General features: G+C 35.7%; 2 protein-coding genes across 2 annotated transcripts in view; both read left to right on the top strand.

Moving 5' to 3' along the window:
• The window catches only part of LOC109113274, a 66,593-nt gene extending 60,183 nt beyond the window's left edge, over positions 1–6,410 (top strand). Inside the window, exons 13-17 of the mRNA XM_042764562.1 lie at positions 1,701–1,767; positions 2,303–2,494; positions 3,805–3,947; positions 4,523–4,737; positions 4,835–6,410. Of these exons, the coding sequence (XP_042620496.1) occupies positions 1,701–1,767; positions 2,303–2,494; positions 3,805–3,947; positions 4,523–4,737; positions 4,835–5,666 (1,449 nt within the window). The 3' untranslated portion in view covers positions 5,667–6,410. The remainder of the gene's footprint in view (positions 1–1,700; positions 1,768–2,302; positions 2,495–3,804; positions 3,948–4,522; positions 4,738–4,834) is intronic.
• A 2,947-nt stretch (positions 6,411–9,357) lies between these two features.
• Positions 9,358–16,733, top strand: part of LOC109091108 (opioid-binding protein/cell adhesion molecule-like) — a 161,716-nt gene continuing 154,340 nt past the window's right edge. Inside the window, exon 1 of the mRNA XM_042765240.1 lies at positions 9,358–9,449. The gene's annotated coding sequence lies outside the window, so the exon portion shown is untranslated. The remainder of the gene's footprint in view (positions 9,450–16,733) is intronic.

Here is a 16,733-nt window from a genome sequence, read left to right as displayed (position 1 = left end):
ACATGTTTCTCATTATCCTTTTCTTGGTTGTTTTTTTTAATGGTTCTTCCAGAGCAAGTGATGATAGGGGAGCTTTTTAATTGTTTGTTTGTATACATTGTTGTCATAATCTATTGTGTTTCAGTAGACCATTTTTGATAATTAAAAAACCTACAGTATGACTTTAGTGGACCTGGGTGTCATTTTGCAAACTAATATATAGCTACTACAAATTAATTCATGTGAATTCTTGCCAAATTATTACATTCTAATTAAAACAATTTAAAAATGTCTTCATTGAAATTGAGCTGAAATAAAATAAATTCTCTATATATATAGATTAAAAAAATCTTAATTTAGAAAAGTTGTCTTGGCAGTTAACTTAAGTTGAAGCACTAAATTAAAACAGATAATGAACGGAGATATCTAAAGCAGAAAATTACAAGAAAAAATATATAAAAATAAAAGCTAATTCAAGATATTAATAAAACTATAGTAGTATATAAACATTGCAAAAGTAACTGTCTTGTGACAAAATGGAAACAAATACATTAAAAAAACTTATAGTGCTGGAATATTGTCTTGCTATATATATTCACAGAAATAATACACAAGCATAATTTTCCATTTTGTCCATGTATGTCCTTATATGTGGGGCAGTCGTGGCCTAATGGTTAGAGAGTCTGACTTGTAACCTGAAGGTTGGGGAATTGTCAGCCAGCGTTCTCTTCCACCCTCAATACCACAACTGAGGTGAGACCCTTGAGCAAGGCACCGAACCCCCAATTGTTTCCGGGCACTGCAGCAATATAGCTGCCCTCTTCTCCGGGTGTGTGTTCACTGCCGTGTGTGTGCACTTGGATGGGTTAATTGCAGAGCACAACTTCCAAGTATGGGTCACTATACTTGGCAACACCTCACTTCACTATATCACAGTGTTACTCTGGCCATCATTTTTGTAACCTAAATAACTATAACCTCAAGGGAAAGTAAGATTTTATAAAAAAAAGCTCTGTGAATAAAAATGAAACGGGATTTTCTGCGAGGAATTTTTTTTTTTTTTAACTCATTCAAGGCCACTAGCAACTTCAGTAGCCAAAGTCTTCACTCTTTTTCTATTTTTTTGTGGGTGAATATTTTAGGTGATTTTAGATGTTATAAAACACCTTCGTATGAGCAGTCATCTTGCTGGATACTATGTGTTTAATCAATGTGGCCATTTCTGGATGTTTACTCAGATTGCAAACTCTTTAATCCGAATTTTGGCATAGGTTTCTACAAACATTATGCTGACAAGCTACACGTTATGTTCAAATGAACATCATCTATGCATTAATGGGTTAAACATCACATTAAGGAGCTCTAAACTATGTGAAGGTCTGTATGCATCTGAAATAACAGTGTTTGGGGTAGTCTTGTACATGCTCTCTTGAGGCTTGGCTGTTCAGGGCTGGAGAGTATAAATAACCCTGGAAATGACAGAGGCAAGAAAAGCCACATAGCTGGTACATTTGAAGTGGACTGGTGCCACAGGGCTGACGTTTAGGGAATTCAGTAAATCTGCAGTACATCTCCACCCTCTCTCTGCTTTTGCCCCAGCAGGCTCAAAAGTCCTCTCTAATTCTTTTAATAACCCTGTAACCCAGCCCAGTACAGCCTCTCATTTTGCTCAGACCTCCTCCATTACTTAAGACCCATGCCAGCATCCCTCTCCTCTCCAGCCTCAGGACCAGTTTACTGCTGGATTGATCCACAATACAGACTTCTACTGGACAGGGAATTCACAAGGTACTGTAATTTTAGAAAAATAAGTTTGTTAGATTTTTTCCACACTTAACATATTGACCCTGCATCATTCGAAACCATAGATTAAAATGAAAAATTTTCCTCAATGCTTCTTACATTACAACCTAAAGAAATAAATCCTGGATATTCCAGGTTTCACACTGTACATTTGTAAACAACAAGTTAATGTTTTTATTTGCATGTTTTGCACTTTTTTTGTGTGTCAGTAGCATTAAATTGGATGATTACAGGACTCTTTATGTTTAACATTCAACATATTTAATGGAAGACATAATTAATGTTTAATGGAATTAATTAATTTCAAGGAATTTGATACTTACATTATATGTGTTCTTGTATCACTTGCTTTTAAACCACATCATCAAAATTCTATTTGAAAAAGTGTTCCTTATACATTCATGTTGATGTTATTGGATATATTTTGTGTAAAATGTCTATATGAATACCAGCACATATGATTCAACAACACACTGTTAACCTGAAAAATATCTTTGTCCTATTCTGTTGCCATCTACAGTTGCCAGCATGTCTATCGCCAACACGGCCGCCCAGGCCATGCTCTCTGATGCCCTGTTGAGGAATAATAATGGGGACAATTGCATTCGACACCTGGAGCTGGATTTGCCATTGGATAAAGTCATCAAGTTTGTTTCTGTGGGCCTGCCGCTCCTTCTGGTGTCCATGGCCTTTGCCAGAGAGATTTCAATCGGTTAGCTGCTCTTTTTTTTGTCTGCGTGAGAATCTCAGGACATCAGAGCAGCACCGGCACTGCAGTAATTTCGCAAACCCTTGAGTAAATTGACTGACCATTAGCTTGAGGGCTGAGCTGATGGAACTCTCGATGTAATTAGTGTTCATCTGAGGTGACAGCACTATCTACACTGCTTAGGAAGGGAGACTGTGGTGAAATATGAGATTAAGCATCTGCTAATGATTATTAGCAATTTATATGACATCGCAAACCAACTGGAGTTGCTTTCAGGGGAGAAACCTTTAGTGACTAGAATGGTGTGAGTGCCAGTTGCTGGCTATAAATGCCACTAGCTTGAGCTTTCCTGCCAGCAGTGCATAGGAGAGAACTGTCTGTTTTGTGTAGGCAGTTGACTTTGAGGTTGCAATCAGTGCCTCTGGAGCTGGTCTGCAATCAGCTCACACAGATGTTAATTGGCATGAGGATGATTAAGAGAGACGTGTAGAGACGACAAGGGTCTGTAATTACAGTCAGTCTGCTATTTCAGACTAACGTGAAGATATGCTTATTAAACTGAGACATGCAAGGCAAGCAGACGGATTCTCCCAGCCTCTGATAGCAGTCTGACAACATTATTTTGGTTAAGATACATCAACAAATTTTACAGCGGAAGGACAATTTTGTCTCATGCTAATACATATATATATATAATACATATATATATATTAGGAGCAAAAAGTAGTAGCTTTTTTATGACATTTTTTATTGTCTAATCAACATAACAATAAACCTGATGATCATTTTATCCAGCATTTGTGAACCATCATCATAGTTTTCATAGTAGATAGATAGATAGATGGATGGATGGATGGATGGATGGATGGATGTATATTTGTTTGCATAAATAGATTAAATAGCTCAGATGTATATGAATATCTCTCCTGGTTTGAAGCAGTTTGTTATCATATAATTTGCAAAGATATCCGGTGGAGCTCAGTTATCCAAAATAATCGTGGGTTGGGGCATGTTGTGTTCAGTCAGTAAATTGGAGGCTGTCTGTAGGTTTTGGAGTGTGACACAGATGTTTTAGTGGTCTATATAAAGTAGGGCTTGGCCTCCTCTCAGCAGCTGGGTCACACCCTCTCGCCCAGGCAGCTCTCCACAGAAGGGTGTTTCCTAGCCGCCTTGGTGGTTTCGCCATCTGTATCCCTGGAAAAGATCTAGCATTATTACAGACATGCCATCCAGTTTCCTCACTTAAACACCATCAAGTGATGTTGCTATCGTTTATGTCTCAGCATGTTCATTTTCTCTGTCTCTCCTCCCAGGCCCACAGATTAGCTGCTTTCCTCCCAACAACTTCACAATAAAGCAGGCAGCATATGTGGATACGTACTGCTGGGACTCTCTCATGCACCATGAGTTTGACACAGATGGGAACTTAGAAGAGCGTTCACTGTGGATACATAAAGTGAGTAAAAACATTCAGAAAATACATCACAAATGAGATTTTTTAATGTCTCAGCTGTTTCTGCTAGACAACGTCATAAAATGGAAAGCAAATGGAAACTTTTCCTCAAATCTCTTGCTTTTCAAGAGAAAAAGATTTTATATGGAATTTTAGAAGAACTGAAACTGTGCACTGCCAAGAACTTGTCTGCAATCAAGATCTTGTTCTGACTGACTTTGACAACTATTGTCTCATTTGTGTCCATTTTAATTCTATCATACATTTGAGACAAATATGAGAGATAAATAATTATAAGAAGTTGTATAAATAAATAAATGTATTATTTTATTGAATAGCCAAATATATATTAATATTATAAATAAATCAATACATGAATAATATATAACATTTATTGAATATGTAAATACATATTAATACATATATTATAAATAAAAAAATATTTTATTTAATAAATAAATAAGTGATATATATATATAAATGATAAATAAATGTTACTACTGTATTATACTCTGTCGTAAAATCTATAGTAAACCATTCTTCTCATGATGGGACTGGTTTTGGTCTTGCTTGTGCAGATGTTTCCATACTCCTTATTGGTCATGGTGATGATGATGTACCTGCCGACTCTGATCTGGCGGTATCTGGCTGTGCCCAGCCTGACCTCTGACCTGTTTTTCATCATCGATGAGCTGGACAAGTCTTACAACCGCTCTGTCCACCTGGCTCAGAGCATCCTGGACCTAAAACAGCAATCAGAAAACCCACTGCAGTTTCAAGCTGAGCTTGAGAGGTATATGCACATCTTCACATTGTACATCTCATTTTAAAGAAGTATATTTAGTTTTTCAGATATTGAACATAAAATCATGTTATTTTTGTCTTTTTAGAGCCAAGCGCAAGCGTTACTTTGAGTACCCCCTGTTGGAGAGATACATGCAGTGCAAGCATGGCTCCTACTTCTTGGTCAGCATGCTCTTCCTGCGAGGCTTCCTGCTCCTGACCTTCATGTCTGCCTCGTGCCTCTACCTGATCTACTTCCACCTCTCTGCCTTTCTACAAGACGAATTCAGTTGCTTTGTGCGCACCGGCCTCCTCAGTGACCAGCCCTGGGTGCCTGAGCTAGTTCAGTGTAAAATGACTGGCCTACTTGTGTTTCAGGTCATTAGCGTAGCTAACGGTGCTGTCTATGTGCTGCTAGCTCCTATTGTTCTCTTTAGCCTGCTGCGTTTGTTCTGTTGGGACACAACTTTCCTCTCCCTTTACGAGGTGCTGCCCGGATTGGGGCTCATGAGCGGTCAGAAACTGGGCTGCCCTCTTAACGATCTCAACGTGCTGCTCCTCTTCCTGCGCGCCAACGTAGCGCAGCTGCGATCATACAGCCGCCTGAGGGCCGTTTGCTCTCTTGCGCCTCCTCGACTGAAGGGTGCGAAGGGCGTGCTGATGGGGGAACAGGCCGAAGAGGCGGCAGAGGCCACCGAGGAGGTCGAGGAGGAGATTAGAGAAGCCAGAGAGGAAGGCAAACTCAATCTAGTAGACATCATGACTGTGCTGGGAGCAGCCAGAGGAAACGCAGTGAACTGTCCAGAGCAGCGCCCTCTTGTGGAACAAGACATGACGCTTGGTACAGTCACTCTCATCTATATACTTAAACGCATCCTGCTCGTTGGCATTTTCGTGGCTGTCATATGGGACGTTCAGAAACTCATCAAAGTGACATAAATTGATGATATACAGTATGATGTTGGAAACCATTTGTGTCTCCTACTGTATGTGTAAACATAATTTGATTTTGTGTGAAGAGATAATGTGCAAAAATTTACCCATATATATCATTTAAATATGAGTCTGCTTCTCAAAGCACATTGTATTTGTTTATAAAAAATATGGCTAATTTTAAAATATATATTTTTAAACCATATTTACATTTACTGAATTCCACAGATTTTCATTTAAAATCATTGAAAAAAAAAATAGTCTGATAGGCCTAATTCATACCACTTTTCTGGTAATCGTTGCTAATATATCTCACAAAAATTGTACATATAAAACAATGTTATCTGTTCTAAAGGAGGCTTTAAAGAAAAACAATTCTTTATAAGTTTTAGCAGCCGCATTGTGCTCTTTATTTTACAAAACAAGTTTTGCGCACTTAACATCAGGCTTTTAACCAAAACGTTTGCCCCTAACAGCACTCTCTGTCTCTCTACAGAGCCTAACCAGCAGGGGTACCATGAGTTGAAGGAGACTACAGCATGTTGCTTTGCCTAAAGCACCAGCCAATGGACTGAAGCAGCACTGTCAGACTCTAGAGGGCCCCATAGAACAGCTAAACCTTTGAGATGAACATCCAATAGCTAGAACTCCTCTTTTATAGTCCAGAACCATAAAATTATCTGGATTTAAAAGAATTTTTATGGATTTCTTACACAAATCACCTCAGGAATAAAAACTTAAAGTCTGTACTGACAATTTGAAAAAGCCTCCAATAGTTAACCTTCTTAAACTTGAACATTTTTATATCTTTATTTATTCTTTTCATTCTTATTATCTGATGTTTGTGGATTCCATACTTCTTTGAAAACTGGATCTTTACTTGACATTTTGTTCCCTTTTGTAAGTTGGTGAAATAAAATTTGTTTATATTTGTGTTTTTTACTTCCACATTAATGTTCAGAAGTTTGAGGTCAGAAAAATAAATCATGATTTCCAAAAAAAATATATATATATATATTTATATATATATAAATTTATATATATATAAAGCATTGATAATAATAGGAAGTTTTTAATATAGTGATAGTTTATTAAGAACCAAATTAGCATATAAGGATCATGTGACTGCAGTAAAGGCTGCTGAAAATTAGAAAATAGTAATAATATTACTGTTTTTACTGTATTTTTGACTAAATAAATGTTGAACGTAAGAGTCTTCTTTTAAAATCGATACAAATCTTACCTATCCCAAACTTTTGAACAGTATTATATATTTTCTATAATAAATATTGTTCATTAAATGAAATATAAGACTACATAAACTAAGCAAATTTCACGTTTTTATACCTTCAGAATAGCATGACGTCTGCACACTTCTCCTGTACCTTAGAGAGAAATATCACCTCCTCCTATGAGAATTAACTTGTCCCATAATTGCCAGACTTTCTCAAGTTTGTAATCCCACGAGAGCTATCAGTAGGCCATGGATCCATATCTTATGTTTTAAAGATGTTACTTTCCCCCTTCTTCAGTGTGAAGTTTCACTTATATACTTAAAGGTCCACACATCCAAGCACTGAAAATGTAGGTTTGACATATTGGGAGCGCTAAACTGAAAATACAGTACATCCATCCAAATTACAATAAGTTTGTGAGAAATTCCAGTCCAGATTTTGAAGATGTAGGACAACAGCATTTTTTTAGAATGATATTTATAGTAATTTGCCATTAGGCAGTATTTTATAGTAAACAAAAGACTGGGGCTAGTTGTCACAAAACTTATTCTGTGAATTCCTTCCTCCAAACTAAATCCCAGTATCATGTTTTTCTCTACAGCTCACGGGTTAACACTGTAAAGCCACACTGATATGCATTTAGACAACTATAAAATGAAGACAGATTTTAACCAAAAGACTGAACTTTGTTTTCAAGATAAGAATATTGTTAATAAACATCAGGCTGGGGCAAGTTATCACACTTTAAGGAATAGACATTGACTTTCAAAAATAGGCCCATGTATTCAGTGGAGTAAAAGCCCAGTGTCCCTTACATCATTTACTATCATCGGCCTCTTCCTGTTTTTGCTGTGGCTCATTGAAAGTCTGTTTGGAGAGCTGCTACCTTGCTCTCATGCCCAGTCCATCTGCTGCTCTCTCTGCATGAGATCCATTTGCTCAGCACCAATGTTTGATCTCAAAGACACTTTATTCTCACAGTATGGCCACAGACAGAACCCGAGGAGGGCAATAGGCAAAACAGTCTGGATCTTACTGAGCAAGTGTAAATTAGATGCTAGTCATTTGAATTAAATAAACAAATTCAAATCAACCGTGAAAGGGGGTCACAGCTGCGCATACACTATGTGCCTCACATTCAGTAGCTTTAAATAGATCATGTGTACTAAAGATCTACACTGATATATATTTGCAGCATTGTATACATGGACAACAATTTGAGGCAGTGTAATTTATTTACTATTGCTCTTATGCAGAGAAGGGGTCACTTGAGTAACACACCATTAATACCATCTTTGGTGACACAGGCCGGTTTGCCCTGTGATCAGAGTTGAGTTAATGAACCTGCTAAAAGCCAGGAGAAACTCAATTAGTTTGATGGAGTACTGAAGCAGAGATCTGCCCAGAGGATTTCATAATGGTATTCTCGGAGGTGAGACCAGAACAGCAAATAGTAAATCAGCTCTAGAGAAGAGAAGCCTGAAAGGGCAAAAAACAGAAACACTACTTGGAAAGTCATTAAGCCTTTGGTTTTTACAGGTATATGTGTAGCCCACTCATGAATATGAGATAGGACTGGAAAGCATAAAAGATCTTGATTCATCAGACCTTGATTTTATGTATTTGGTCTCCTCTAAATGGGATTTTAAGCAACAACTTGAATATCACTATGTAAAAAAAAAAAAAAAAAAAAATACAGACTATGTCCACATGAGGGCACGATTTAGTTATATATCAAATTTACTTCGGTTCAACAGAACCTAATAAATAATATTTTAGCACACACACACACCTATACCCTTTAAGGATAAAAGATGTAGTATAGATAAATGCAATTTATAGGTAGTTTGGGTGAATTCAAGTAAATCAATTGGGAGATCTCTGAGATGACTGAATAACCTGAATGCACACTAATAAATTAATCAGCTGAATTATTGCTGTAACACCCTTATTTAATCAACAACTAAACGTAGTAAACAGCAAATAATATAAAACATACCACGTGGATTTACTGGAACATTTAAGGGCATGTATGGTAATAAGGAAGTTAAGGACCACGTGACTACCTAATTACGTCATGACCTAAAAGAATCATTAAATAGTTTTTTTTTTAAATTTTATTTTTATGATTATTCCAATGAAATAATAAAAAATACATTCATTTTTCTTGTACAACTTTTATTTTTATAACAAATCCCAAGCCAACATTGCATTAATTTCTTCCAGGAGACTACAGCACCTGTTTGGGGAACAGAAGGTTTGAAAAAGATGACTGAAATATTGGATCATTTTAAAATTTTACATGAATATAGAGTTATTCATGTATGTACGCCCTGGCATTTTTGTTTAGTGTGTATTTGTATTTTTGTAGGCCTACTCTGTTCTAATAATTATCGATTCCAGTAGCAATTCTTATCGCTAGTTTTGACCCATGGAGGGCGCTGCTGGCTTCAGTCGCTTCAAGTCGTCTTAACTTGTTTCTTCTTGGTCATGCTACTGTAAGTTTGTGAAAGACCAGCGAAGGCCTGCTGGTGCATAATCGTATCTGTTTAAGGTAAGGCAACCAAATGCATGTGTCTGCAGAGACTTTTTAAAAAGTTCAAGTTTTTAATTTGACACAAAGCTTTAAAAAGGCAGCGCTCATGACGCAAGATGCAAATAAACAGCCAGACGTGATGGAACTGTCACTTGCTTAGGAACGCGTCCTGTGTTAATTGCTCGTTATGATGTCTATAATAAATAACAGTTAACATAACATGTAGAAATGTCTATAATAGAAAACTCTTTTAATATTTAGATATTTTAGGGAAGTGTTTACAAAAAGGGGACAGAAGAGGAAGACACCAAGTAAACTGTTCACTTGAAAAATTAATTGCATTACAATAATGCAATTAATTAAATGAAGCATGACATTTAATTTAGTTGCAATTCAGTGTAGTAACTGTCATAACTCACAGATGTTTTTGCATTCTTTAGCATGAAAGAAAGAATATGTTAGGTCATGCATCACCATACTACAGTTACCACACATTTCAAATAATAATTGTTTTAAATAAATATGAACTGCTGAACTAGAAAAAAATCCAGGCTTTCATTTCAGATATCTGTTCACCTTTGCACAACACTGCAACTTGGCTCAACCAATGGCATGAGCTTGTGGTGGGACTATGTCTTCATCGTCCAATGGCAGAAAATGGAGCTAGTATATATATGGTGTACTATTTAGATTGGAGACCACTACAAATGGCTGTCCTCTCAAATAGAGCACTATATACGGGCGATTTTGGACACAGAATTCTCTCGCTCGTTTACTCATTCAAGTGAACTATGTTAATGGAGTTATGGAGGAAATTGCAAATAAGGGTACAGGGAGTGATTTTGCATGCAGCCTTTGTTTTTCACATTTCTTTGCTGGCGCTAGTGGTGCAGAAATGTAATACTTGCACTTAATGATGAATGATTAGGAACATTTTAAAGCTTCCGTTAAAATTGAATATAATCGGGTATAAGTTCCCTATACTCTTCAAACAGAAGACAAGTGACACTCCACCTCAAGAGTTGCAGTAATTTATTTAAAACCTTTCTTGAGTGATTCATTCCCATTATCCAATTAAGCTCCGACATGGCTTTCAAATTCCCATCATTCTCACTCCTAGCATTTGTGGTCTACTGACATAACTTCCTGTGATTTTTTATTTTTTTTTCCCTCCTCTCCAGAGAGCTTGGTCAGAACAAATGGTGGGATTGAAAATGATTGATTATTCCTCTCGTCAACCGGTTTGTTTCCTTTGTATCTGTTGTTGTCGTACCGAACTAAGGGTTGAGTGTTGCCAGTGATTTCCAGCTAATGTCTAATTAAGACGGATGTGAGCTTTTTGTGCCGGTATCAAGGGAAGTGAACTGCTGTGATGATGGATGCTGCGTGTGTCAAGTGGGATGAGCTGGAAACTGGGACTCTGTTTGCTTAGGCCCAACATGATTCAGTAATGGATCTCTAATCTTGTTGAGAGAGGAGAGCTGTGGGGAAAAAGAGGCAGAGAGGAAAACAATAAGCATGGACCTTTGTCATGCTCTGCTGCTGCCTGGAAAACCTTGATTACTGTTGATTACTCACCACAGCTGAAACAGAACGTGTAAAGTATCTAGATAGTGGCTTGACTTACATTATTGGGTCTCCGCATGAGCTGATGACAAGACTGATATCTCAGACCTCGTTTTTAAGGAACTGCTGCTTTAAGGCTACACAGATTAAAGAAAACACTCCCTATAAATATGCCCATCACAGTTCACACGCCCTCGTCAAAGCTTAAAAGTGTCTTTTGAATGGAAATGGCAGTTTGATTCAAACACAGTGGCAATTTTTTAGTCTGAGCACATTAACTTTGTATTCCAGCCTCTGAGCTGTGACAGCGCAGAGAATGCGTGTTATTTGAGTGGTTTAATGTCAACGTGTATGTGGGGAGAAGCTGACCTTGCAGTCATTTAACAAAGCAGAAGTGAAGGTGAATGACAGGCTGCTTAGAGTGGTTTATGAGGTGAAAATATTCCCTGCTTATTCCCAGCAGCCTTACATCTGTGTGGAGACTGATAATAGGCAGGGAAGAGGAACACCTGTTCTCATGACTCATGTGTGAGAGCTAGAAGAAGGAGCAAGGTTGGGTCCAATGTCATCATTGAGAATTGCTGAAAATGCATAACCAGGGTCAGATCCTGTTCAGTATATATAATTTAGTGTCTACACGTATAATGTGATATCAGTATACTGTCCATTTTTGGTGTACAGATTTACAAATTAATGAAACAATATTTGTGAACTAAAATTTATTTTGATATTTTAAGTGGGGAATATATACAAAAATATATATTCCTGATATTCTTAAAAGTAAGATATAGTGAAGGATATTTATTTTTATTTTTTATTATTTGTGAACTAAAAAAAGTAACATTTTACAATAATGTTGCCCAGCACAGTGTTATTTTAGTTTTATCATAGTTTTGAATAAGTTTTTTTTCTATTTTAGTGCATCAAGTTAACCAAATTAAAATGAGAAATGCTGAAATGTTGAAAAAAAGGCTTTCTGTATTTTATTTAGCATATTTTAGTTAGCACTTATTTTATTTAATATAACTGAATTAATACAGTTTGAGTTTTAGTTAACTATAATGAACTTGGTATTATGTGTCTTTGTTGATTTGTTGATTTCTATCTACAGTACATTTTAGTGCATTTGTATTGCTTAAAAGTTTATTGAGAATACAGTGCACTTTATAGAACAATGAAGGTGTAAACTGATCATTTTAACATTTAAATGTAGGCAATAAGCATAAGTTACATATCCTCTATTTAATTTTTCAAACCAGGCCATTTTCATTGAAGTGAACCACATATTCCTTATGCTTTAGCCTTTCTAATTTCTTCTTGTTCATTCTCTATCATTGTTTTGCTGCAAAAGCAGAACAAAAATTAAACTTATGCCTTTGCAAGAACTGTGGGTTTTTGCTCTAATGCAGTGTGCATGTTGAGAGACTGGCCACGTGCCCGACTCGCAGCAGTCACAATAGTTCCCAAAGAGATTATATGCATGAATGTAAATATATAGATGTTGAATATTTATGTTGTCGTATCCCACTGACACCTGGAAGAAAGCAGCTGTTCTGGGCTCTGTGATTTACTCAGAGCTGTACAGCTGGGGGAAAACCAACATGTGGTGAACAGCTGTCATCACCAAAAGTACTACCCAATGTAAGGTTCTGAAATTACACAGAATTTATATATTGTTCTCCATTTGGCTATAATGCTTTTAAGGGTTAAAATGCGTTCAAAACAATGATAAGCACAGAAATAATTCTTATTATTTTTGTTTTATATAAACCATGAATTGTGCTTACTTTATTTGTTAATAATAATAATGATAATAATAATTAGTTAGCAAACAATTATAATACTAGTTCATTAATATAACAGTAATATTGTGAAATATTATTACATAAATATAACAATAATATTGTGATATATTATTACAGTTTAAAATGGCTGCTTACTATTTTAACATATTTTAAAATGTATCTTTTTCCTGTGATGGCAAAGCTAAATTTTCATCAACATTATTCCAGTCTTCAGTGTCACATGATCCTTCAGAAATCATTCTAATATGCTGTTTAAGAAATGTTTCTTTTTAATATCAATGTTAACAGTTGTGCTGTCTAATATTTTATGGAAACCATAAATATTTGCTAAGTAGAAAAGGTAAAAAGAACAGCATTTATTTTAAATAGAAATCTTTTGTAACATGTAATGTCACGTTGTTTGATCAATTTAATGGGACCTTTTAATTATAAAAAATAAATAAATTAATAAAAAAAAAAAACCAAACGGTTTTAAATGCTGGTGTATCGAATAGAGTTTGATTTTCGAGCATTTTCCGAGATTTTTAAAAAAATACAATAACAGCTTAAAATTGGTTTTATTTCTGACACAAACTGCTTGTATGACTTAAGACCTAACTTTTATGATACTTTTTTTTTTTTTTTTTTTTTTGCTTGGTAGCCCATGATTACTTTCTACTAATGTTGTATGAAAAAAAATACAAAAATTAAATCACACACACACACACACACACACACACACACACACACACACACACATATATATATATATATATATATTATGTTCCACAAAAATACATGGTGACACATTTCATTTTTGGGTGAACTAACCCTTTAAGGATTGAATCTGCAATGCCAGTAGACCACAGCAATTGCAGAGAAGCACCTGCATGTCATGCTTTGATGTCCTTTGATAATAATAGTTGCCTGAAGTGGCATTTTAAATGAGGCATAAAGCTAGATTTTTTTTTCTTCTCCAAAGTCAGAAATGGTTTTGGATAATGTCATTGATAATTCAGTATATCAAGAAGAAGTGAATGCATTTAAAGGATTCCATTATTGTGGCCTTAAACTGTTTACTGACTATCTACACGCATTCATAAATATAAATTAGAGTTTTGCTCTAAGCAGTAATCCCAGACTGGCCAAATGCATTCAAGCGGGTCAAACGTGTCACACTCATGTTAGATAAGGCTTGGCATATACTTCTAGTGCCTGTAGAGTTTTGTGTATATCTGAGTGTGTGAGTTCATGACTGATAAGGAATAAAGATAGCTAAATCCTGTACACCTCAATATACAGTGCTACGATCACTTAAACAATACATTATGTTCACATTAGGTCACTCTTTAAATAGCTGAACAAGGTGATCTCCACTTGTAATACTAAAAATAACCACAAGACAGAGCAGTTGCTCAAATTAAGGTGTCTTTGCTAAGACAGAATGTCATGTTTTGTTTTTGTTTTTTTGTATAAAATGTGGAAATGGTGGGAAAACTATGAATTATTATGTTTGTAGGTAAAATAATTGTCTCATTGAGTCTTTATTGTTTGAGACCTTTTGCTCTCAGAGTAAATACATCAAATCATGTAGAAAATAAAAGACAAGACAGGAAAAACATAGTAACAAGTCTTTGGTGCGCTAATTGCTCCCAAAAATACAATAGGATGTGGGTGTGCAGTCTCCTTGGTAACAGTGTGCAGACATTCTAGATGAGGACCTGAGATCCATACTAGGAAAACAGGGAAAGCAAGTAGGTGAGACTGCATGGCCGTGTCAGATAGCACAGTGTAGCTATTGTATAACAATTCAAATTTATTTACAAATGCTATCTGAGTCACAAGGCAGTTTTTTTTTTTATATATATATATTTAGCCAGTTTCAAATATATGATGATGAAACTGCAGGAACTATGATGACCATGATTCGGAACCAGAAATAATTGTTATTTGCTATTATAATATTTCAATAAACATTAGAGCTTCCAAAATATATTTGTAATTCTTTAAAAAAATGTACACATTCAGGTTAAAACATTTAGTTATTTATATATTTTCATCCCATCAGTTGCCTCAGCTATTCTAATCAATGTCAAAGTTGTATGTACAGTAGTTTTAAGGCAGATTCTGTATTCTACTTTAATCTTAAAAGAAGCTGCTTTGTAAATCTTGTTTTTCACCCCACTATTGATTGTTTTTTAGCTTGAATGTGATAAAGAACAATATTTGAGCCTTATTGATGGAGTTTTGGGGCTATGTACTGTATGACAAAAAAATGTTGGGAAACTGATTTATGACTGCGTTTTATTAGCCTATAGCATCTTTTGAGTGAATGTGCAGCAGCTAGGATCTTCTCTGTATGGTTAACACAAACACCAGCATGGGCTGTTTCAGTTGCCCCCCCCCCCCCCCCCCCCTTTTGTGTCAGGTCTCAAGAAATGTACCATAATCAATGTAAATATGTATTGATTTTGTTCTGCTACAAGAAACACCAATAAGTGATTACAGAAAGAGACAACCATGCAGTGTAATCATTAATGGAAAAGGTTTTTAACGAGTGAGTGGATGAAATATATGGTCATCAGTAACATTAATTTTACCATGCGCTACATTGTGCACACTTTGTTCCTAGGTCATCTTGCGTAGCAGAACACAGATTTAACTGCTCAAAGGAAGTAGAAGTGTAACATGAAAAATGGGATTATTTTTTCATGAAAAGAATGGGTGAATGGGTGTTTTTTTTTTTTTTTTTTTTTTTTTTTTTTTTTTTTTTTAAGTGATTTCAGGAGTGTTCATGAGTGCCTTGTCTGCATGCTGCAAAACTTTCATTTCTGGGTAGTGACAAGCCGAGACTGTCTGATCTACCACCTGTATTCTCTCTCTTGTAGCTGGCATCTTCAAGGTAAGTCTGCATCTTTTAATGTTGCTTTAATCTGTACAAAAACTGATTATACCTGATCAATCCAAGCACGAATGTTAAACTTTATATAGTGCAAATTTCAGGAATTTACCCAACCAGATTCGTTGAATAACCTCCTTTTGTGTTTCATAGAAATAAGAAAGTCATACAGGTTTAGAACCACAGTTTTGGAACGAGATTGGAAACATTGTGCTGTTTGTTTGAGTATCCCGATCAGTAGTGATTCAATGCTGGCGCAATTTTAGTTTCATTTGGTGATGCTAATGGGACCAAAAATCCCACTTCAACAATAAGATGGACTTGAAAGAAAAACAGTTGGTTTTAGTTGAAATATGTAAAACTCCCACTGACTCTAGCATTCATAAAACAGTACGTCAGGAACAGATTTTCTTGTGTATAATTCAGTGTGCAAATGCCTCTTTAATTTGCGCTAGCACCCTGGAAGACTTTTGGCTTGCTGTGCTGTTCATAAATTCTGAGTTACGAATACATTACAGATACGTTTGTGCTGGCCACAGGATAGAAATCTAACATTTTTAATGAGCAATTACCTTTTGTAATGGGTTGTTTTATGGTTAGTTCCCAAAAGTACTGGCATTAATTTAAATCAATAGCTCATCTGTGGGACAAACACATTCCTTGCCGTTTCATTGACAGGTATGCTAATATCAGCCCAACAACCATTAAACTAAGTTTGCAAATTCACTTAGCATTTAAAGTCGCTGCTGTGTAAAAAGGTCTAGATTCCTAATAAAGCAGAATAAACGTAAAACAAGGTCAGCTGGAAAAGCCATACAGTTTTTTTTATTTTTATTTTCCAAGCATCAGCACTATTGTAAGTCCTGTAAGTCCACATACAACATCAGGCTGTTTTAATGTATAGTCATTTAAGGACACTTGGTCTTTACATTTCTAATTTACTTTTCTTTTTTTCACATGAAAAACAAATGATACATTAACCTTCAGAGACACACGTATTTTATGATATATATTTTCTTTCATTTAAAAGAGAAAAAAAATAGATAGGCCTGC

Source organism: Cyprinus carpio, chromosome A10 (genome assembly GCF_018340385.1).
Source record: "Cyprinus carpio isolate SPL01 chromosome A10, ASM1834038v1, whole genome shotgun sequence".
Classification (NCBI taxonomy): Eukaryota; Metazoa; Chordata; class Actinopteri; order Cypriniformes; family Cyprinidae; genus Cyprinus; species Cyprinus carpio.
This window is presented reverse-complemented; position numbering and strand designations above follow the sequence as displayed.